The following is a 23332-nucleotide window of genomic DNA, read 5'->3' as shown; positions in this document are numbered from 1 at the left end:
GCAATTACTGGACGGACACAGTGTTGGGTGTATGCCATACTTTCCAGGCCAAGATTTACTATGTTCTCAGCCCAGAATTAATCAGATTCAGTCAGTATAAACGATGGTGTGTAATGTTCATAATTAGCGTTACAAGAGTGCTGAGATAAAAATGTTACATCCTGAAATGTTGCATAATCAAAGTTAACATTATTATGTGAGAAGAAATTCGGTAAAAGGAGATCCTGCCATTTCTCTACCAGGGTGATGTTACAAATTTCAACTTAGTAGCCGTTAAGTAACACTGCTGATGGTTTACACTAGTTTTCAGTTCTGCATTTCTCTAAAATTTGGTACTTGAAAGTGCATTATTCATTTTAATTCTGGAAATTCTTGAATAGTGCTGTAGAACACAAATCCTCTGAGGAGAGGCTGAGGGAGCTGAGGTTGTTTAGCCTGGAGAAGAGGAGGCTCAGGGCGGACCTCATTGCTGTATACAACTACCTGAAGGGAGGTTGTAGCCAGGTGGAGGTTGGTCTCTTCTCCCAGGCAACCAGCGACAGAACAGGGGGACACAGTCTCAAGTTGTGCCGGGGGAAGTAGAGGCTGGATGTTAGGAGGAAGTTCTTCCCAGAGAGAGTGATTTCCCATTGAAATGGGCTGCCCAGGGAGGTGGAGGAGGTACCGTCCCTGGAGGTGTTCAAGCAAAGACTGGATGAGGCATTTAGTGCCATGGTCTAGTTGATTGGATAGGCCTGGGGGATAGGTTGGACTGGATGATCCTGGAGGTCTCTTCCAACCTGGTTGATTCTATGAGAATCGGACTAACGGGGTGATTTTTTTAATGATTATTTTTTTTGTCTGCTTATGAAAAATTCATGGGATCTGTAACTTCCCTGTAGGTATAAATAGCAATACAAATAATGTTTTGGAAAATAAATGGGTCTAAACTAGCTTCTCAGGCTAAGATGGCAAAGATATTAAAAAAAGGAGTTAGGAAAGAGGGCATGAATTCTCCATATACTTTACAGATGCTGAAGTATGTGGATTTAAGGTTTTTTTAATATTGAAGTATTTTCTTCAACTTTGTACATTACAATTCCTTTCTTTTTAGAAGGGTGAAAGGGAGCCAGTGGATAAAATCACACAGTGTGTGGAGGGAAGAGTTTGGTACTGGTTGCTTACTTGATCCAGATTTTGATTATAATTTTGTGTGACCATAAATTCTTAACGTTTTCCTTGATAAAATCGCTACCACCTTTATTATTGTCAGGCATTTTAAAGGCTTTTACTTATTGTTCTGTATAACTTTGTAGTGTGTTTTGTATAAGATAGCTTGTTTGGAGGAAGCATAAAAAACAATTATCAACATTTTTTGTCTTTGTTTTAAATGTTGTGCTATTATAATAATTGAATTGATTTAAATTTATTCATTAGCTTGTGAGTTTTTTGATCACATGCCTGAGCTGTTGACAATTCCTTTCTGTTTCAGAAAAGGCTGCTAGAAATAGTTATCTATTTTATAAATGAAAGTCATTTTCACAAACCTGAGTCATTGTCTATCAGCCTTACTTTATAAATTGGATTAATCCTCTTTCCCTCTTATCCATTGTTACTAAACAGTCTACTATAGACTTGATTGTCAGTCGAAACACAGCCAAAAATGATAAGCTTAACTGATTGCCTGGCATACAATCACAGGAGTCACAGGTTCATTTTGATTGGAAAAGACACTTACAGCAGTGCCAACTGCAGCAACAGCTAAAGTTTGCACTAATTTGAATGTAATTCTTTGGATCTAGACCTTGATCAGAAATGGATCTTGTGTGTTAGCAAGCCCAGTTTTTGAGCAGGCTGCAGTATTTCTCTCGGTGTTTATCCACTTGACCCACATTGGACAGCATAACAGACGTTTAGACCATTAGTGCTGTAGTCATGATGTCCCATACTGCAAATATGATCCAATTTAGCTGTATCACAATTGAAATTTTCAGTCTTTCTGGCAGTATACTATGTTTTATATTTATGCAGAATACATCTGTACATTAGAATTTTAAAATTATTATTGAAAGGGCAGTGATGTTGTGTAGTCTTCTGTTATGTGTATAGTAATCTTATTTAATGGGCTTTCATAAGACCTATTTTGCATTCAGCATTATGGTATTGAACAAATACATGTTGTAGCTCAGGCATATTCACTTTATGGCTGGAAAATAACACAGTTGTTCAAATGAAAAAGAAAACTAACTGGGATTCAGGTTTTCTAATGAAATACCTGATAACTTTATTTACTTCCCTCTTCAAATCATCTCATTTTAAAATATCCAGTACTACATATGGAAGCACACATCCAGAAGTTTCTGAGTTTTGTAAATTTCACAACACTAGGTATTCCTGTGAAGTTCCTGTTCGCTTCAGGACTTTCTGAAGTATTAATATACACCTGCCACTCTCTCCCTCTTTTGGGTGGCCTGGAAACCTTGAAGGAATAAATAGTTAATGTTGAGAAATGTTCAAAATGTTTTACCTAGCTCTCAAACAGAATCCTTAAGGTACTCCTGAGAATATGGAGCCCTTTGAGAAGGGTGCCTTCTTTCTACCTTCATCAGTTTTCTTCAAAGTTGTAGTTGTGATCTACTGTAACTTCAGTCATTTCTAGCAAAGACACAAAGAGCTGTCTAAACTGTTTATAGAGAACCATGGAATCATAGAATCGTCCAAGCGGAAAAGGACCTGCAAGGTCTTCAAGTCCAGCCGTTTCACCCACTCCATCAAATGTGCCCCTACACCATGTCCCCAAGCTGCAGATCTATATGGCTTTTAAACATGCCCAGGGATTCAGCCATCTCCCTGGACAGCCTTTCCAGTGCCTGACGACCCTTTGTGTTAAGCTTTTTTGTTTCTGCTCAATTTACAGGAAGCAAATAGAGATTTCTCTCACAAGTTAAGACACTACTGCTTGCTCTGCTTACTTTTCTACATAAATCTTGAGATCAGAATGAACCCTGATACAGATGTACTCAAATGAGAAAACTGTGAAAGTAAAGTAACTTGTCCCAGAAGCGTAGATATGGGCATAGATGAGAACTGAGACAGACGGAGATTTGAAAGATGTGACTATCAGAAGCAGATCTTTTGTATTACAATGAAGTTTAAGGGAAAAAAAAGAGGAGCATTGTAGTCCACCATAGGCTTAACTGAAAAATAAGACTATCTAGCAAAACTTGCTAGTCTAGCTATTCATTCAGAACATGACATACAAAAACTTCTTTGTGGTGTTGTTTTTAATCCATATGTTTCTGACACAGAACAGGGAAATATGTTTCATATTTTAGAAATCAAATGCTAACAGCAAAAAGTAGAAATATTTTGCACAGATTATGTGTCTCTTTATACAGGATATACTTTCAAGAATATATATATGTCATCTAGGGAAAAATAGCCATGCTTTGGAATATAAACTCCCATTTGCACAACTGCTTGTTTCTTCATTCAGAGGGTGAAAAATATTATGATCATGGAATTTGTGAAACATTGTCTTCACTGCTAGCACATGCAGCTTTCTGGTTTGGATTGTTTAGTAAGTTAAGTCTAGTACTTTGAGTTCAATTTTAACATACATGTTTCTTGGAGACAGTGTGATGGTAAGAAAAGAGAATGCCTAAGTACTCCTAACTTCTGACCAAATAATGCTTCTGTAGTGCACTGATGAAGGTTTCACCTGGTAGAAGTAGCTACATCTAATTCCTTTTTTTCTTTCTATTTTTCCAATTGACATAGTGCAGTTTAAACAGCTTGGAAATTTGGACAGGATAACCCAGCAAGGGCTAACTAGATCCATGTGCATTCCTTTTATTACTTTCATTATTTTCCCTGTAATTGAAGACTAATGAGCATGATTTTGAGATGCTATTTTAGGTCACACATAACTTTATAAATATTTCAATTTAGATATAATTACATAAATTGAACTTGTGCAATTAGTAATGCAATCAACCAGCATGGCTAAGGAAGCCATATCACATTAATAATACAGAGATAATACATGTTAAAAGGCAATAAGCTGATTCTCCTAACAAAAAATTCCATGCTTTTACAAGCCATTTGTGTCTTATAAGGCTGTGTAACTTTGCCATTGCTTTCATTTTACCGTTATTCAGAAATTTGTGTTAGTGGAACAATCATTCTTCACTGATCTTGACCCAAAATTGTCACCAGTTTTTAAGACTATGGTTTTGGCCACATTGTAGACTTTTTTCTTTATGTCTTTTCATATTTGAAGTAGGAACTTGAAAAAAAAGTCAATTTTTTTTGTGTGAAAGTTAATCATTTTTCTATCTCAGTGAATTTTCTTGAAATATAAAACTGTGAAGGACAGCCACCAAAAGGTACACCAAGGGTCTTATGTACATATTGCACTGAGTGACATTCCATGCATCTCTAAATTGAGTCAGTTGAAGAAGTTTGAAGAAAGGAGCCTGATACAGTGCAGAAGTTTGGACTTTATGAACAAGAGCTGTGAATAAGACTCATAATTTTTAGACTGCAATATAGGCATGTATATGTCAGAAGGATATGGGGTTTTTATGTGTTATGCATGCTTACGAAAATCAAGGTACTTACAGTATAGTGCATACCTGTTTTCTGGAAGTTCTGTCATAGAATCTGTAATGATTTGCCTGAACTACGTAGCATGGTCCATCTCCTTTCTTCTAAGTGTCCAGAAATCAAACTTATAAGCTACTATTTCTATAATTACTGAGTTAGTATTTTCCTTTTTTACTTACATTCCTCATCTTTTATTAATTTCCATTCTAGTAGTAAATTTTCTTTCAAAATTTTTCAGTGGCTCAAGCAGTGTATGTGTTCAAGAATGTGTAAATAGCTAAATCAACCAAAGTAAAAACTTTTAGGTTGTATAAATATCATGAATACTCCTTTTTGCTCAGCGTAGAGGTTTTACCTCTCTATGTATGATTGGTGCTTGTTCTGACGTATTATTCCTGTCTGTAGAGGTTTCTCATGAATTTGACATCATCCAGGTCACAGGTTTTATCAGTGTTCTCTCTATATGTCAATGACCTTACTTACTGTCATTCACATCTGAAAAATTAGGTCAGTTGGTCTCTGGAGGATAATTTGAATGTTTTCTGAAGGTGAATGTATATATGCAAATGTATGATATTTACCTGAAACTTGGTTTACAACTACAAGGGAAACTGGGACACATTAAGGTGTCCTGGCCTTATATTCATGCTGATCGAATACACAAGATTTTTCTTCCTTCATTTTCATTATTTTGCCATAGAGAAGTAGGTGGGGTTTTCTACTATACAGAGGTCCATTTGGCAGTGTGATGGTTTGGGAGTTACCTCCCCTCCCTGCTTATGTAATCACCTTGGCTAGACTCAGCTGAGCTGGAAGTTAAGGAATGAAGCTTTATGTTTACAGCTCAGCACAATATACAAGCAGATATTTACAATATTTATAGCTATATAAAGAAATACACAAGTTAAAGGTAATACAGAAACACAACAGCCCTCCCAGAAACCAGAGTCCCCAGGAGGCACTCCCAACCACCCTTCCACCTCCTTTCCACCCCTCTACCTTATCCCAGAGTTTGTCTTATGTGCCACGTGAGGTTGGAGGATCGGCAAGGAGGGTTAGAAAGCAGAAGGATTAGTTACACAGAAGCAGCCTAGGGAGGCAGAGACACACCAACAGACAGGGACACTGTCTTAATCTGTTTTGTGCTCTTGCTTTTATATGTCTCAGCAAGCCTATGAGTGAAGGAGACATCACCATGGTTTCCTCTTCACAGCCTATCATCTAAATCTTCTCACTAAAATATTCCAGTTGGCCTCAAAGTAGCACAGGCAGCCTTTGGCAGGTAGCTATTTTGGAATGGAAGGTGACATTGCTTAATGAAATATATTACTGCCATTTAATCTTTCCAACTCTGTAACAGTAGTTCTAACAGAGCTCAAATATATCAACATAATGTACACTGCAGTCATTTTTCCAGTAATATTAGTCTCATCTTTGCTCTACTGACAGTAAAGCTGCATGAGTCATGTCTAAAGATGGCATGCATTCTTTGATGATTTTGCCACAGAACTCATCTCTATTCGCTAAACTACCTCAAGAAATGCCTAGTAACTTTATGTCCATTTAAGACTGAACAGGTTTTCAGACAGAATATGAGTAAACAATTTGCGTTTTTCTATGGGACACAGTGACAGTATAGAAATGAGGAATTTTTCATCCTGAAATACAGTGCTGAGAGACCCTGACATAAGATATATTCCTGGTATATGTTGAAATGATTACTTTTTTTAAGCCCTGTGCAGCATAGTGCACTGAAGTCAGAAATACCTGTTCTCCTGTGTGAAAAATCAAACATTTGAAGCATTCTTAGAATCAAAATACAAGTAAGACACAGTGAAACTCCAACGAGAGGAAATCACATGGCCAGCAGGATCAGGGAAGTGATCCTGCTCCTGTACTCAGCACTGCGCTGATGGGGCCACACCTTGAATGTTGTGTTCAGTTGTGGAGCCCTTCCTACAGGTGGTGGAGCATGTGGAATGAAAGTCAGTGAAGCTGGTGAAGGGTCTAGAGCACGAGTTTTTATGAGGAGTGGCTGAGGGACCAGTGGTTGTTTAACCTGGAGAAAAGCAGACTGAGGGGAAGAACTTCTCACTCTAGAACTACGCTAAAGGACATTCTAGTGAAGTGGCTGTTGGTCTCTTCTCCCGAGTAACAGCTGATAGAACAAGAAGAAACAGTCTCATGTTGCACTAGGTGAGGTTTAGTCTGTATATTAGGAAAAAAAAATCAATGAACAAGTTCTGAGGCACTGTAGTAGGCTGCCCATGGAAGTTATTGAGCCACTATCCCTGGAGGTATTTAAAAGATATTTGGATGTGGTGCTGAGGGTTGTGGTTTATAACCAGGCAGTACTGGGTTAACAGTTTGACTCTTCAAAGTGAAATGATTCTATGATTCTAGATAATCCAGAATTAAAACAGTGGGATTTTTCGTGCACAAAAGGGGTTATGATGAAAGTAGCACAACTGTTTATAAACCAAATATAAACACGGGGTATTATGAAATTCAGATGATTTACTTGAAATATTTGTAACATATCTTCCCTGTGTAGAAAAGCCACTAATAGAGCTACATAAATTGGAATTATTTTATTGTTATATGTGCCATGTTAGTTCAGGTATTTTACTGCTTTTAAAACAGTTTAGATGTTTTCCCAATGAAACAGGTAATTTCACTGCTCTTCCAAGCACTACTGTGTTTTTTTCCTATGGTGCATATGCAGTGTGCTCTTGTGGCCAAGGCCAGTGCCATTCTGGGGTGTATTAAAAGGACTGTGGTTAGTAGGTCAGGAAAGGTTCTCCTTCCTCTCTGCTTTGCTCTGGTGAGGCCACATCTGGAATATCGTGTCCAGTTCTGGGCCCCTCAGAAAGACAAGGAACTGTTTGAGAGAACCCAGCACAGAGCCACAAAATTTATTAAGGGAGTGGAACATCTGCTTTATGAGGAGAGACTGAGGGAGTTTTGATAGGAGACTGTGATTCTGTGTGACCTCATTCAGTCTAAATCTCATTCATGTTTATGCCAAGATGATGGAGCTAGACTCTTATTGGCGATGGCCAACAACAAGATAAGGGGCAATGGGTGGAAGTTGAGGCATAGGATGTTCCCTGTAAACATGAGGAAGATTTTTTCACTGTGAGGGTGTGAGAACACTGGAACAGGCTGCCCAGGGTGGTTGTGGAGTCTCCCTCTCTGGAGATAATCAAGACCCTTGTGAATGCATTACTGTGCTCTGGCAGGGGATTTGGACTTACATGGTCTTTCAAGGTCCCTTCCAGCCCCTAACATTCTGTAATTCTGTAATCTCAACGGTTTTGCTTGCTCTGTACCAGTTTGAGAGTGACTCTGAAGAAAGTCTGACCTGCCTTTATGTGGCTGAGATACCTTTGCAATATCCCAGTGCATTGTTTGTTTAGGGAAGACGGACAAGCGATATGAACCAGTAGTATTCCTGGTGTCATTAACTGCTGATCTGAAGTTGTCAGGACAGCCTCTTGATTCTTTTCTCACTTAATAGAAGTACCATGCTTTTGTTCTGTTTCAGGAGTCAAGAAATATGTCACTACTGCCTGCACATCCCTAAAATGAGTTCAGTGAGTGTAAGATTCTACCATAAGTGTGAATGAAAGTGCTAATTTGGAAGTGCTGTGTTCTGGCCTTGCACTCACCTATCAGTGTGGGTGGTAGGTGTCAGGTGCTGTTTTTTTTGTAGTGTTTAAAAGGTCAATGCTATTTGCAAATAGTACTGAGTAAACAGTTTTGAAGCAAAATAAATCAAAAAGACTAGACTCACAACTCATGTTAGCTTTGAAGTATTTACTGATTCCTTCAGCAACATTTGAGCGAAACCAAATAGAAGCACTGCAGTCTGTAAAAAAAAAAAAAACAAACCCCAGCCTTTCAAGGAAAGGATTAATGAAATCTTAATAAAACATGCATCAGAAAATACTCTAAACGCACACAAAAAATGCCAACACTATTTCTTTGTTTTATACACTTCATGTTCGGTTTCTCAGTAAAAGAAACCTGCAATAGGTTTCTGTGTCCAATTTTAAATGGCAGGCTAATTAATTTCAGTTACCAATGGGAATAATCAAACCTACAAATATCTGTGCTACGTTTGTAGAATTTGACTCCTTAAGCTACTAAGATTTAGTAGTAAAAAAATTCAGAGCTTAAGAAAAAAAAGAGAAAGATGCCTCTTTTCAGCAGGAACATGTTACATTTGTGCTGCTATCCATTCCACTAACTCTGAAGATACTTTAGAGTATTACAGTATGAATAAGGTCATGCACTGTCTGGAAGGAGGTCTGGTGGACATTATGACTAACACAAGCACTGTTAGTCATAATTATGCAGGGGGACAAAAGGTATTCAGTTGTTCATTGTCAGCATAGACAGCTGTTTGCTTTGCTTCATTTTTTATGGTCCTTTATGAGGCACTAGTACTTATATGTTTAGTTATCAATTGGAGCAGGTTTTCCCTTCTGTTAGAATGAAGTTGTTGAGTTTTTTAGCCTCACTCTTGATTAACCATGCCATGGCAAAAGGTAGCACATTCGGAACTGAACTATAATGATAATTTTATATAAATATGCAAACTTGGGGTATTCTCTCCTCTCCTAAATGTCTTCTTTTTAGTATTGACAGCATTGCAATATGGTATTTCATTACAATAATGCAATTCAGCTTGTGTTAGGTAGAGAATTGCAGGACTTCATGGCAAGGATATAAATTAGATGATGTGAAAAGCTGGTAAAGTTCTGTAAATTCTCAGTGCAATCTGCATACTGGTGAAAATCTCAACTGTACACGTACCTGACTAAGGAGACCTCTTGCATTCTTTGTTCAAGGATGAAATGTTCTTCATGACTGTTCTGCTCCTTTACTTTTGTGTAAAAGCACTTTGTAGATTCTTAACTTTGTATTTTCTCCTTTGGTTTGGTTTTGGGTTGTGAGTGGTTTCTTTGTTGTTCTTGTTTTTTAGTTTGTTTGTTTTGTTTTTCCTTTTGGAATAAAAGTTCTGCTTTTCAGTATCAATAATGATGTTTATAATAATTTTTTTTCCTATGTGTGTCATCTTCAGCTATGTTACTTTTATATACTTGAAACAACAACTCCATTCTACTTTTTTATAATTTTTGAATTTGAACTGTAAGTATACAGATCATAACCACATAAATGAACCAGTTTCTGTACTGGAGAAGTCTGTCACTTCAGAACTGCAGTCAGGCACAGCTTTTCATTTTATTTGTTATTACACTTTACTAGGATTCTGTCATCTTAAAGGTAGAAATTAAATTATAAATTCTACAATAATTCACTGTTATTCACATCCTATAAATAGTTGATATTGTTGCCTTTTCTATTTGCTTAGATAATATAAATAAAACCTGTGCTGCTTCTATTTAGTATGCATATTCAAATCAATCTAACATTTCAAGTGCATACATGCTTCAGTTAAATCTGAGACTGCAGTGTGATGGTTTGGGAGTTACCTGCCCTCCCACTCTTAAGAAATCCCCCAGACTAGACTCAGCCATCTGGAAGTTAAGGAATGAAGCTTTATATTCACAGCTTAGCACAATGTACAAGCAGGTATTTACAATATATTACAAATATATACAGCTATATACAGAAATATACAAGTTAAAAGTAATACAGAAACACAACAGCCCTCCCAGAAACAGAGTCCCCAGGAGGGGCTCCCAACCACCCTTCCACCTCCTTTCCACCCCTCTACCTTATCCCAGACTTTGCCTTACATGGAAGGTGAGTTTGGAGGATCAGCCAGGGGGGTTAGAAAGCAAAAGGATTAGTTACACAGATCCAAGCAGAAGGGAAACACACACTACAAGAGACAGAGACACACACGCTGTCTTATCTATGTTTGTGTTGGTTTTATGTCTCAGCAAACCTATGAGTGGAGTAGACATCACCATTTTTTTTTTCACAGCCTATAATCTAATTGTTCTCACTAAAATATTCCAGTTAGCCTCAAACTAGCACACGTAGCCAGGTTAGAGAACAAAAAAAACTCTGTGTGTACCTTTATCTGATCTAACTCTTGGTACAAAGGTGACATATACTGCAGAAAATTTTTCCTGGTATCTGTGTCTGCAAAGACTTAAACACTTCATGAAAGATTACTTCAAAATACTTAGAGCTATAATTTTTATTACAAAAGATGTTTATATTAATGATAGTCATTCTCTCTCCTTACAGTGCAAATTAGACTATCAAGCCTGTCTCTCAGGAAAACAAATCTCAGTGAAATGTGAAGGACGTTGCCCTTGCCCTTCTGACAAATCCACAAATGTAGGCAGAAATGATAGGAGAGGTGAGTGGTGATAATTTGTGTGATATTTTTAACAGGTTGTTTCTAGAAAGAAGAGATTTTGCTCACAGAAGAGTGCAGTGACCACAAGCACTGATTATTCTGGAATAAAAATACATTTATTTTATCCATGGTTACTTTCTTTGTGAGTTTTGAAGTTGTTCCTACAGTAGAATGCTACTGTAGCTTTTAAATGCAGTTATAGTAGGACGAGTTATTGTTGCTCTTTTTTGTACTCTTTAGTACTCCTTGAGATGTTTATGGCTGTACTTCCTTCTTTGTTCCTCAGTGTTTCCAATTAAATATTCAAAGAAAAGTGTGATATAAACCCCTGAAACTTAAAAATCCTTGTTACTGTGTGTAGGAGTAAGCACTTGAGCTTAAGCTATGGAACTACTAGTAAAGACTGTCATATAAAAGTGAGTTCTTTGAAAACCAGGAATAAATCTACTTCCCTTGGAGCCAGATACACAATTAGGCTGCTGGAAAATGCAGTTGATTTGCACTGCTTCTTAGCCATTTATGCAATGGGAGAAAAAAAGATTTGTAGCTAAGCATATTTGTATTTCAGTGACTTGCAGGTGACTTTGGAAGGTTGTTCTTCAATGAAACATAATAGAGTCTTTGATATTCCTGAGCAGAGAACCACCTGTTCCATTGAGTTCTCTGGGGACCAAGGAATGCACTCACACATGGGTGCCCCGCTCCGGGTACAATTTCAATACTTTATTATAGCTTAAACTTTAAAACCATAATGAGAAAGGTATACTGGAAACCACAATACTTACAGCTCATATGCTACAGTTGTAGAGGGAAAGGTATATGGAAGAAACTACAATGCTGAATAAGATAGGACAAATAATCCCAAGTAGCTCTATTGATTGAAGAGCAGTCTATACTCACCCTGTCCCACTGGCCAGCAAAGATCCTGAGATGCATAGCTAGCAGAGCTGATCAGCTGCCATCTCGAAAGATAGGCATCTCCACCATGCAACAGCGCCTGTTATGCTGGTGAGACTGGTGCCTTCTCTCAGCTCAGCCACCTATGCTCTGGGGATGTATGTGTTCAGAATTCTGTGGCGTGTGTCCAGTACTCCCCAGAAGGCTGAACCAAGGGGAACCAAGCTCCTCCCTTAGTTTGCAATTTGTTACATAATGACCTGCTCTACTGCCCATGCACACTGTTTTCTTTAGTGGTTGTGCGACCCCCTAGCAGGGGGAGCCTTCATCATCTTCAGCTCTCCCTGCAGCTGGTTGTCCTCTGCAGAGCTTTTCAAGGTCATTGCTGGCTCGACATGCTGTTTAGCCAACACCACATTCCGGCCTCTGATTACAGGGATGATACTTGCAGGGTCTGTTTTCTTTAGTTTTATCACTTGAGAGCTTGCAGACCCTGTTATTCCCAGGCTTTATCTCTGGCCTATTGGCCTGTTGCCCTAAGTCCAATCAGCCACATACCAATTCTTCCCTCTTACACCACCCTAGCATGAAGTTTTAGGCCTCCATGGACCTGAAGATGCCAAGGGTGTCTGTGTGTCTGTATTTCTTGTGTTTCTTTAGACTGTTCTCTTAGATGTATTTCTTTCTTCTCTCTGTATAGTCACAGTTCTGATGAGTAAGCTGAGATCATTATGTACAAATGTCCTGTATCCTCATTGGAAATATACGGAAGATTTTTTTTTCTGTAGCAGTTTTATAAAGATAAAAGAAAACATCATTAATTTCCTGCATTATGTTAATGTTGGTATTCTGTTCTGGTTTGATGTACTATTCCAAATTTATTGTGCAAGAAATCTTATTGTTTGCACGACAAATTGTAGCTACTGCCAGAACGACTTTTGTTCCCTAGTTTAAAAATGAATGTATGTCTTTTAACAGTGAACAGAGATGACCACTACGAATACTAAGGTATGTGGAGGTATGCAAGTTGATTAGAAAACTGCTCTAAATCACTCCTTAGGTCAGTTTCTTGGTCCTCAGCTATATTGATTTTTAATTGAATATTCCGTGAATATGTGTAATGAAATATTCACTATGCTGTAACTTCTCCACAAAATGCGAAAGCCTTGAGGCTTTTCAAACCATCAATTTACAGTTTTGTGTGGTAACTGCATAGATAAATAGGTATGTTAAATAATACCTGCTCACGTTGCCAGCACCAGTGAAAAACACTGGAAGACACCATCTAACATGGTTAATGTGGCCCCTTTGATAAGATATATGTAATACAGCATTAATGCAGTTGCAGTATTCACTAGCAAAAATTGCTGCTTCTCCAGCATAAATAAGGGGATATTTGCTTAACAGTGGACATGAAGTGAAGAAAAAGCACAGAGAAGTTTCTCTGTAAGTATTAGGCCTACCATTCTCCAGTGTTATTTTGTTAATATAATATCACTGCTCTCAGTTTTTACCAAAGCAAAATTAGCTTTTTCTCTGCTGGAAGCTGTTTCACCAGATTCAATTTTTGCTATCTGTGTATTTTGCAAGCCCCTTCTGGTTGTGGTACTCCTGTATTTAAAACACTGAAAACAATTTATGGTCAAATTTTATTGGCTTTGACAAAATGGAATTGTTTTTAATTAGGAATGAACTCCTAAGAATTAACTCTTTTTGAAGATTTAAGCTGCTAGGGGGCCAAGAGTACTTGTGCTTTATTATGTAAAAGAGAAATTAGAAAGATCCTATGTGAGTATGGGAATTAGCACTAATCCAGTCCTGACAGACTGTCAGAGCAAACAAAATAGAGGACTTTTCCAGCTGCTACATTTTACTACAATATTCAAACTCCAGTATCATTTCTTTATAATGCCAAAGGCCAGAAGACATGAGAAATAGAAAGTGAGTGCCATTAACTAAATTTCAGTCTTTATTGTAACAGAACTCAAAATCTGTTATAACTTTGGTTACAAGAACTTTTTTGTAAGCACACAATTGTTTTCTTTAAATGGAATTCCACTAAGTGTTTTAAGCTATATACCACATGGCATCAGTTGCCCAGAGATTTGATGAAGAGGCAAAATAAGGTTAATGCTTTTAGTGGAAGGGCTAAGGGACCCAAAATAAGTCCTAAATAAATCCAAAACAAACCAAATATATGTATTGGCATGTCCAGGTATAATCCCTCTTCCCCCTCTAGAGTCTGGGGAAAATTAGGAAAAAGACAGAGGAGCTCAGTGCTACGGAGTTTGAATAACAAGGATCTTCCAGACATGATTTGCTCATGTCCACATCTTGTGGTAAACAAGGTGTGTACCTAATTCTCACATTGTGGGAGACGCATGCCTTCACCCCAATTCGGGTAAATGCCATTCTATTGGTCAATGGGTCTGTTTTTCTCTGTTGCCAATGGTCAAATCAATGGCTGGGCAAATGACAGGACTCAGATTGTAAACAAGGTGCCTTGTTGCTTTGTGCCTTGTCTAAGAGGGATCTTTGCTGTGCCTCAGTTTACCCAGGCGTAGAGCGAGCGCCCAGCACATCGTCCATAGGCAAGGAAGCCTTTGCTGAACGCTGCCCCAAATACCATAGCCAGCTGTAATGTGTTGTCAGGAACCTCTCTCCAAGTTCGAGCTCCTTGGTTTTACCAGAGCCACCTGCCAGCAGGCAACTGCTACCTAGACCCTGCAGAAAGGGGTAAGCCTGGGTGAGCCTAGTGGCCCGGTAACGCTGCATTACTGCAACTTGCAGTTACAGCCTGAGAGCACTGGGGCAGCTGAGAGAGACAGCAGCGTCCTGTGAACTGGCAGAAACCTACTGGGAGCCAGCACATGGCCCAATGCCACTTTGCTTTGGGTTTAAACCCGGTACAACACATACTGCATTGTGGATTATCAGCACAGCCCCGGAAAGATTGTGGAGACGCTAATCTGTGAGTAAATAATTTCTCTAAAGCCTCTCTGCAAAGTTCTCTGCTTACCTCTGTAGGTTGTGCTGCCCCTTTTGGCAGTAAGGAGCCTGCCGAGTCTCCCCCTAGAGGGCTAGCAGCATATTGCACCACAGATTCTCTTTTCCAGTTTAAATCCTTGGTTTGCATTTTCCAGCTTTGCTTGAATTGCTTGAAGTTGTCATACATTACAGGCACAAACTGGTGTTCATGCAAGTTAAGGCTTTAATAAAGTTGCAGGAATCAAGCAATGTACAGGCCTGGGTGCGAGGAGAGATTCTGATCTACCCCAACGCACATCCTTTGCCTTCAGTTTTCTCCTTTTATACCCTATTCTATTACATATTTACTAAGTTCTAAGAAAAGGTTGGGTTTTCTTTATCAGTTCTTAGGAATGTGAGATGTCTCTTCCACACAGGCCTCCTTTTATCTGGTGGTCCCTCTGGTAATGTTTGATGAAGTAAGGGGTCTTGCTTAAGTGTCTTCCTCATGAACTTCAAAGTCCTGGTTCTTCTATTTGCTCATACAGGAAAGGTGGCACCAGGAGGAATGCATTTCCATATGCAAACGACTGTCTCTTCCACATGCCTCCCTCCTTCACCAATCTAATTACTCTTATCTTTAAGCTTATTGAGATGGTGGTGCAAGCAGGAATGCAGTTACATTCAACCCCCCCCTTCCTCCTTGTCTGTGACCTCTTGCCACGAATTGATTGGATCAAACATATGATTCTATATATTTCTCACAATCCCCCATTTGCTTTTTGATCAGATTGATTCGTGTTTTAGCTTCAAATCGGGCAATTACTTGCTCTAGAGAGTTTAACTCTCCATCTTTCCTCCTTTCTTTTATCGCCTGAACAATCATTATAGTTTGGGGTTTGGTTCTCTCTTCTGGGTTATGGGGTACAAGAGTCACTTGCATTCCTTGCACAACCATCGTGATCAGTCTTACAAACCATGGAATGAGACAAGGTACAATTAATATCACAATCAGCACTCCCCCTCCCACTAAAGCTAATTTAGTCTAATTATTCTATTAAGCATATACATTGGGGTTCCATATCCCCAAGATCCATCTTCTGCCCACGTTGCAGGGTCATAATAGGCAATGATCTTTTCAGGAGGCCACTCGTTGTCTTTCCAATTTCCTATTTGGAGATCTCTCCTGGCCCTTCTTGGCTCGTCAGTCTCAGTGTACAGCTGTTTGCCTAATCTTACTCCCTTGGAGACAGGCAACAGGAAGAAGCTGGGTCTCATTGTTTCCAATCCAATAATATCCACCCAGGGCTGGCCACCCATTTATGAATTTGCTACCATTTTACCACGTAACCCCCTTCACATTCCAAATTCCCTATAAATTGACCATTACCCAGTCTCTGCCAGCAACTTCTTCCAATTATATTGGTTTGTAGGACCCACTGGTGCTTTCTGTTACCTCTCTCCACTTTCCAGGATGTTTGCTTCCATTGATTTCCAGGGCCATCGATCTCCTTGATTGGTACCTCCACAGACATAACAATTGGTTACATTCAAATGATTTTGCAATATTCTCAGACAAATTTACACAAATATTTTTAGCAACTGTTGGAATTTCATGCTTAACTCCTGATTCTATTTCATGATAAAATGAATGAAATACCAAATGTTGTGATTTTCTCTGCGATACTGGCAGTACTGGCCAGGATCCTCTGGGCAAATATATTTTTCTTGCCCACTATAATAACATCTCCACTCCATATTCCCACAATTTGAAGCACTGTTGTTGTCAATAGCCTGGCAAGCAGCAAAAGTGACCCAAAAGGGTTGGCTGCGGTCAGTAGCCATTTGGCTTCTTCCTAACAATTTTCCTTTCTCATAATTTGCACTTACTTTTACCCACCATGGATAGGGGTCCTTCCTTTGGATCATAACAAGAGATTTTTAACGTCTCCTTACCCCTGGTTTTTATAACAGGGATCTAACTTTCATCCTTCGTACTCATAAATTGTATGGTACACCAGTGTTTGAGACACAATTTTTGCCCCTCCGAGTCGCAGCAATGCAGTCACTGCAATTCTGGGCTTGTTCCAGGACAGGAGGCTTAACCCAAATATGCACAGCAGAGGTCCGGTCAGGGCCATGTCACTCGGCGGTCACAGCCCAGAGGGGTTGCAGCCCTCGGCAGACCTTCTTCAGCCACAGTACTGGTTCCCACTCCGGTCTTGCCCTCTTTTTGTTTCCTTGGGTGCCTCTCACTGCCCTTTTGTTTTCCTTGAAATATGTGTCACAAGTTAAATTAAAACACACAAACAAAACAAACAACTAACTAACAGGCAAAACAACAACAACAAAAAACCTCTTCCCCACTACACAATCCCTCCTGTTTGTAACAATTTCAACACCTTCGGTCAGTTTGAGTATTGGTTATGAAGTCTCAATTAGTGCCCCCCCCAGGAGTGATAAGTATTTAGAAATTCCAGCAGTGCTTAGCCTTAGTGTCACTTTGTTTCTCCTGGGTCCGAAGTCACTTGTCCCTCCTGCACAGGTGCTTTTACTCGTGAGGCTGTGTCCGTCTTTTCTCTGCTGTTCTGAGCGCCGTTCCTGTGGTGAGCAGCACAAGAAAAGAGCCTTCCCACAGAGTTAACCAAGTTTGTTCTTTCCAAGTCTTTATCAGTAAAGTATCCGTGCAGGACACCCCCCATCCAACGAGAGACTCCCTGAGTTTCCCTAGGTGAAGCTCTTAACAGAGTTGACTTAATTACTTTGAATGGGCCTGTAAGTGCTTTTGATCGTTTCAGCTTAAGCCAAGCTAAGCACAAACCCGAATCCACCTCCCAAACCCGGTACAATTTCACTACTGACTGGTGAGCTCACAGATCTCTATGCTTCACCCCCCCCACTCACCACAGAGGGGTGAAGCCTCAGTGCCTATGAGGCACACCTGTCCTCTTATCGAGGGTGGGCTCAGGCCAGTGCTTCACAACCATTTCTAACTGCCTTGTGAACAACCCGTCAATCACTTCTTTTGGGATACCTTTTCTTTCGGCCTACTCACCACCAATACTGTCTAGTATTCAGATGCTCCCTTCCCCCAGTGTCGCCTGGGGATTCGAAGCATCTGGCTCCGGGGGTCTGGACTCGGAGGTGGGCGATTAATGTTCACCTGCCTCTAGGCTCAGGCTTATGAACTTCCTCAGGCACTCCATACTGCCTGGCATAACCTAATAGCTCTCTGGCCACCTCCTCCCACGACCGTTGTCTGCAATCAGGCTGCCTCCTCCCGGGTGTTAAGTTCTCCCTCAGAGCAGCTTGTATTCGGGAGGTAAGTGGGGTGTCATCTATCTCCTTTTGAAGCTGGATGCCTTTCATCTTAAGGGAGTCAGGAAGCCCCCGACCAAAGGAGTCATTCGCTTTGGGTCCACCAAGAGAGAAAGGGGTGATTCAAAATGATGTTTCAGTTCTCGATCACAGACCATTTGCAAACAAGCTGCCTTCTGCACATTTTCCATTATCTGATTCACGCCTCCCCTCAGAACTAGAGGCTCTCCTCTCTCTTTTGAATCAAAGCCCCCCCAGCCCAGAAAGTTGCTCGCTGAGTAAGGCTCCAGGGACCACTCCTATTTCCCGTAGTTAGGAACACATTAGCACCCCAATAGCCTGTAGCTTCAGCCTCTGTCAACCTAATTTGATCACCTCCAGTTTTAGAAACACGCCATACATATTCCACCTCAGACTCCCCAGCAGAACGTGTAAACTCTTTACGCAGTTTGGCCAGCTCAGTATCTCTCTCGTTGTGATGGCAGGGGTGCCATCCTCATCCTCATACAGCATCTCGGTTTTAATGAGAGGACGCATGTGAGCCGCAGCTTCCTCTGCTGCTGCCAGCTCTGCCTGAGGGTATGTGGAGGCAGGCTCTGCCTGCCGTTCTTCCTTCTTCAAAAAAAACAATTTTGCCACTTCTGTTCTGTTTTTAATCTGTCCTTAAGATCTGCCACTTCGTCCTTTAAAGTTACAATATGCCCTTGCAGGGAATCTACCAGATCCTGCAAGGAGGAAATGATTTTATTCTCTCGTTCGTTTTGGCTTTGCTTTTCATCTCTCGAAGCGGCGAAACACGCACCCAAAACTGCACAGATGAAAGCTTTGCCCTTTCCGACTTGGCCCGTGCCTCCTTCTGCAGGGCCACAATCCGCTCCGTCACACTCTGACAGTTACTCAGTTCTCACGGGCCCAGCCCAGCCCTTCCACAGACGGGCGAGCTCCGTGAGCTTCCAACAGACACAAAAACCTCTCCACCGTGGCCATTGCCTTTAAGGTAAAAGCTTCACGGGGAGGTCACAACAACACAAAAGACCTTATACCTCAAAATCTTCCCTACAAAAACCACTCAAGGAAAGCTCCCCCACAAACACTGTTCCCTACGCAATAAATTCCTCCAGGGAGATTCCACCAAGATCTAGCTTCTTGAAGAGGACAGTAACACTTTTCCCCATGAGGACACATTTTACAACAAAGAAACTTCTCAGTTTTGGTTTTCCTAATTAATTTTGAGATAAAATGTGTCCCTTGATCTGAATCAGTATGTTCCACTTCCCCATATCTTGGTATTGTATTTTCCAATAATACCTTTACCACCATATGTGCAGTTGCTCTGCTCACTGGGTAAGCTTCCACCCATTAGGTTAGGTGACCTACTATAATTAATAAGTATTTTACCCTTTTGCAATATCCTTCTACCCATTGTCTACAATATCCAAGGAGTCTCAATACTTGCCTGACTCCTTCTTATTTTCTGGAGTCTTAAACCCCAAGATCCCAGATGTTCTTTCAGGGTCTTGTTTCTTTCCCCTTTGCTCAACCAATGCACTAAATACTTTACTTCTTATTCCACGAATTGTAACTTCTGTTTTTGACACCTTAAGTCTCTTTGCTCAAAAAAATAAAAATAAAAAATAGAGTCTGTACGGTGGCTTCCCGGACTGCCTCTTCAGTTTTTCCTGCTATACTGTAACAATTTTTATCTCTTCTGGAAACACCGGCTGTTCTAATACCTTCTCCAATGTTTGACCAAATAAGTTGGGGAATTCTGTAAATCCCTGGGGTAATGCCGTCCACCTTAACTGTTTTCTTCTCCCTATCTATGGATCTTCTCATTCACATGTAAAGGGATCCTTTGATCCCTTCTTTAGTGAACAAACCCAGAAGGTTAATCCCTGTCCCACTGAAATTCTGGAGGGAGATAGTTCCTTTGTAGGTTATGCTCTGCCTCCAGTAATAATAACAAATCATTTAGACAAATTTTATCTTCTGCTTCCATTTCTACTTCCTTTAAAACAGGTACTTTAAATGGTTCTCCTTCAGCTCCTGTGTCCATCAAAAAACTCCTCTTCCTCCTTATGGAACCTATTAATAATTTTATCAAGGGCTCAGTAGATGGTGAGGTCTCCAAAAGATATAGCCCCTGACTCCCCTAGTCTTCCTTGAATAATTTCTCATCCTGTGTCCTTTTGCAGCGATATTGCTGGATATGTCCCTTCTTATTGCAACAATGACACACAGGAGGTTCTTTCTCTTGAATTCTGATTTTCCAGAGGCCCCTTGGGCCCCATCCTTTTTAATTCTTTAGTTGTAGTTTGTACTGTCCAACCCTCCCTCACTGCTGTTACAAGGATCTTTAGCTCTTGCTCTCTATTTTTCTGCGCCCCTGTGGACAGATAACTTCTGGGCTTCTCTAAGGAATTCCTCTGATCCCTCTCCGGCCGTTTTGCCACTGGATTGAGATCTATTAAACTCTTTTTCAGCCTTTCCACCTAGTCTCTCAGCCACCCCTCAGGGATCATCCAATAACGTTCCGCCCCCTGAACCCTTAGTGGGTACAGGCCAGCCTCAACATTCTCCCTTGTAACATTAGACGGCACTGGGACTGGAGCCGCCGGGAAAAAAAGGAACTCGACGAGAGAGAGAGACAAGCGGCAGCGGCGGGGCCGGGGTGGGGTGGGGCTGGAGCGGCGGCAGCAGCAAGGGAGAGGCTGGAACGGGCAGTGAGTTCCAGCCTAAGGACTCCCGTTCCTCCCTCGTCTTCCGAGCATACAGCTCTGTAACTTTTCTTTCTGCTTATAGTTCCCAGAGCTCAGCATATTTACCCTCCTCCGGACTACACGTTTTCCTGTTTCTCACACACTCTACCAGGGCTTGACCAACCCAGTCCTCTAAAAACTCAAACACAGGCCACTGAACATGTGGCCGTACTGGCTCCTTTGGCCATATTCTCATACAGTAATAGACTAATTTCATTTTTGGTTTTGCTTTTCTGGGGCCCCTATCATTCCAATATTTAATCATTAATCTGGTAATTTTGTTTTGCTCCCTCTGTTAAGGTCTTGGGTCCTCAACTTGACCCATCTTTCATGACTGCCTAAAGAGTGTCTTGCAGGGGGCTAAACGACCCTCCTTTAACCCACCCACGAATCCTATAGGAATCGCTTTGAATCCTTTACCGGCCAAATCCCTCGCGGGAGTTTGGAACCGCGGCTTATCGGACCTCCGCACTCGCTTCGGAGTCAGACTCCGTCTCAAACACACTCTTTCACACCAGGCAGTCGAATCCCACCCAACCGAACGGTTTCCGCAATACTCACGACTCTGTCGTCTTCGCTCGGGTCTGTGCGCACAGAATTAAGGGTCTATAAAAGCGGCTGCAGCCTTGTTATAAATTGAGAATGACTCAAAATCAAAGTGTCCAGGTTACAAATTTATTCAATTAGGCAAGTAGAATATGAGCAAAGTTACAGCGCTGGACGACAGGGGAGTTACCGCTCCACCAACTGCCGTGCCAAGTCTCTTAATTAGCCTATATTTATACTATGTTGTCTGCGTTGTTCCGCCCTGCAAATTACATAGATCCATCCTTTCTGCGCATGTTCCTTCTTTTGGGTTAGGGTCTTCCTTCCCTTCTGGTGGTCGTTGAGGATGAAGTAAGCAGTCCTCCTCAGGTGTCCTCTGGTTCACCCGTCTCCATATATGGACTTCCTTTGGCTGGTTAATGTCCCGAATCCCACTTCTCAAAATTAAAGCTTAGTCCTTGGAACATGACTGATTAATGTCCGAGTCCCACATGTGGCATGTTCTCTTCTTATCTCAAAATTAAGGATGCACCTAAAGCTTAGTCCTTGGAATATGACTGATTAATGTCCCGAGTTCCACATGTGGCATGTTCTCTCTTAGCTCAAAATTAAGGATGTACCTAAAGTTTTAGTCTTTGAAATACTCAGCAATTAGCTAGCTTATTCTTTGCACATTACCATCTATAGCATGACCTCTGGGTTAGGCATATCTCCTGATTTGCAACAGCTGTATATACGCTGCCTTTTGCAGCTAAGCATGCTTAACATTCTATTAAAATATTTATTTATTGGATAATTACAATCACCTATTACAATTCTATTAATATGTTTCCTTATTAAACAATTACAATCACCTATTACAATTCTATTAAAATGTTTCCTATTCTATTAAAATGTTTCCTTATTAAACAATTACAATCACCTATTACAATTCTATTAAAATGTTTCCTTATTAACAATTACAATCACCTATTACAATTCTATTAAAATATTTCTTTATTAAACAATTACAATCACCTATTACAGCCTCATCAGGGAGCTCAAAAAATGTATTGGTTGATTCCGGCAGAGTTCAGGATATCACCAGCCCCGTATGAGTCTCCCCAGGGAGCCACCAAAAAAAGGTGGGGCGCCCCTCCCTAGGTGAACCCCCAGAGTCTGGTGATATCCCGGACGAGCCCCCAATTTGTCATAATTAACAGGCACAAACTGGTGTTCATGCAAGTTAAGGCTTTAATATAAAGTTGCAGGAATCAAGCAATGTACAGGCCTGGGTGCGAGGAGAGACTCTGATCTACCCCAACGCACATCCTTTGCCTTCAGTTTTCTCCTTTTATACCCTATTCTATTACATATTTACTAAGTTCTAAGAAAAGGTTGGGTTTTCTTTATCAGTTCTTAGGAATGTGAGATGTCTCTTCCACACAGGCCTCCTTTTATCCGGTGGTCCCTCTGGTAATGTTTGATGAAGTAAGGGGTCTTGCTTAAGTGTCTTCCTCATGAACTTCAAAGTCCTGGTTCTTCTATTTGCTCATACAGGAAAGGTGGCACCAGGAGGAATGCATTTCCATTTAAATATGCAAAAGACAGTCTCTTCCACATGCCTCCCTCCTTTGTCAATCTAATTACTCTTATCTTTAAGCTTATTGAGATGGTGGTGCAAGCAGGAATGCAGTTACATTCAAAACCCCCCCCCCTTCCTCCTTGTCTGTGACCTCTTGCCACGAATTGATCGGATCAAACATATGATTCTATATATTTATCACAGTCTAGATGACTGGATAAGGCTGGGTGCTAGGTTGGACTGGATGATCTTGGAGGTCTCTTCCAACCTGGTTGATTCTATGATTTCAGACATTTCCTTGAGTCTCACCTTTACTTGCTATATAGGTCATCTAGAGGCCTATCAACTAAC

The 23332-nt window shown here is 40.6% G+C and overlaps 1 protein-coding gene across 5 annotated transcripts in view; it reads left to right on the top strand.

Moving 5' to 3' along the window:
* SPOCK3 (SPARC (osteonectin), cwcv and kazal like domains proteoglycan 3) overlaps positions 1-23332 on the top strand; it is a 349520-nt gene that overhangs the window by 292351 nt on the left and 33837 nt on the right. For all 5 annotated transcript variants that reach the window (XM_064148791.1, XM_064148793.1, XM_064148794.1 and 2 more), the window contains one exon: positions 10816-10930. In XM_064148791.1, coding sequence (XP_064004861.1) covers positions 10816-10930 — 115 coding nt within the window. The remainder of the gene's footprint in view (positions 1-10815; positions 10931-23332) is intronic.

This window comes from Pogoniulus pusillus, chromosome 9 (assembly GCF_015220805.1).
Source record: "Pogoniulus pusillus isolate bPogPus1 chromosome 9, bPogPus1.pri, whole genome shotgun sequence".
Taxonomy (NCBI): Eukaryota; Metazoa; Chordata; class Aves; order Piciformes; family Lybiidae; genus Pogoniulus; species Pogoniulus pusillus.
Note: the sequence above shows the minus strand (reverse complement) of the source record. Positions and strands in the feature narration are given on the sequence as shown.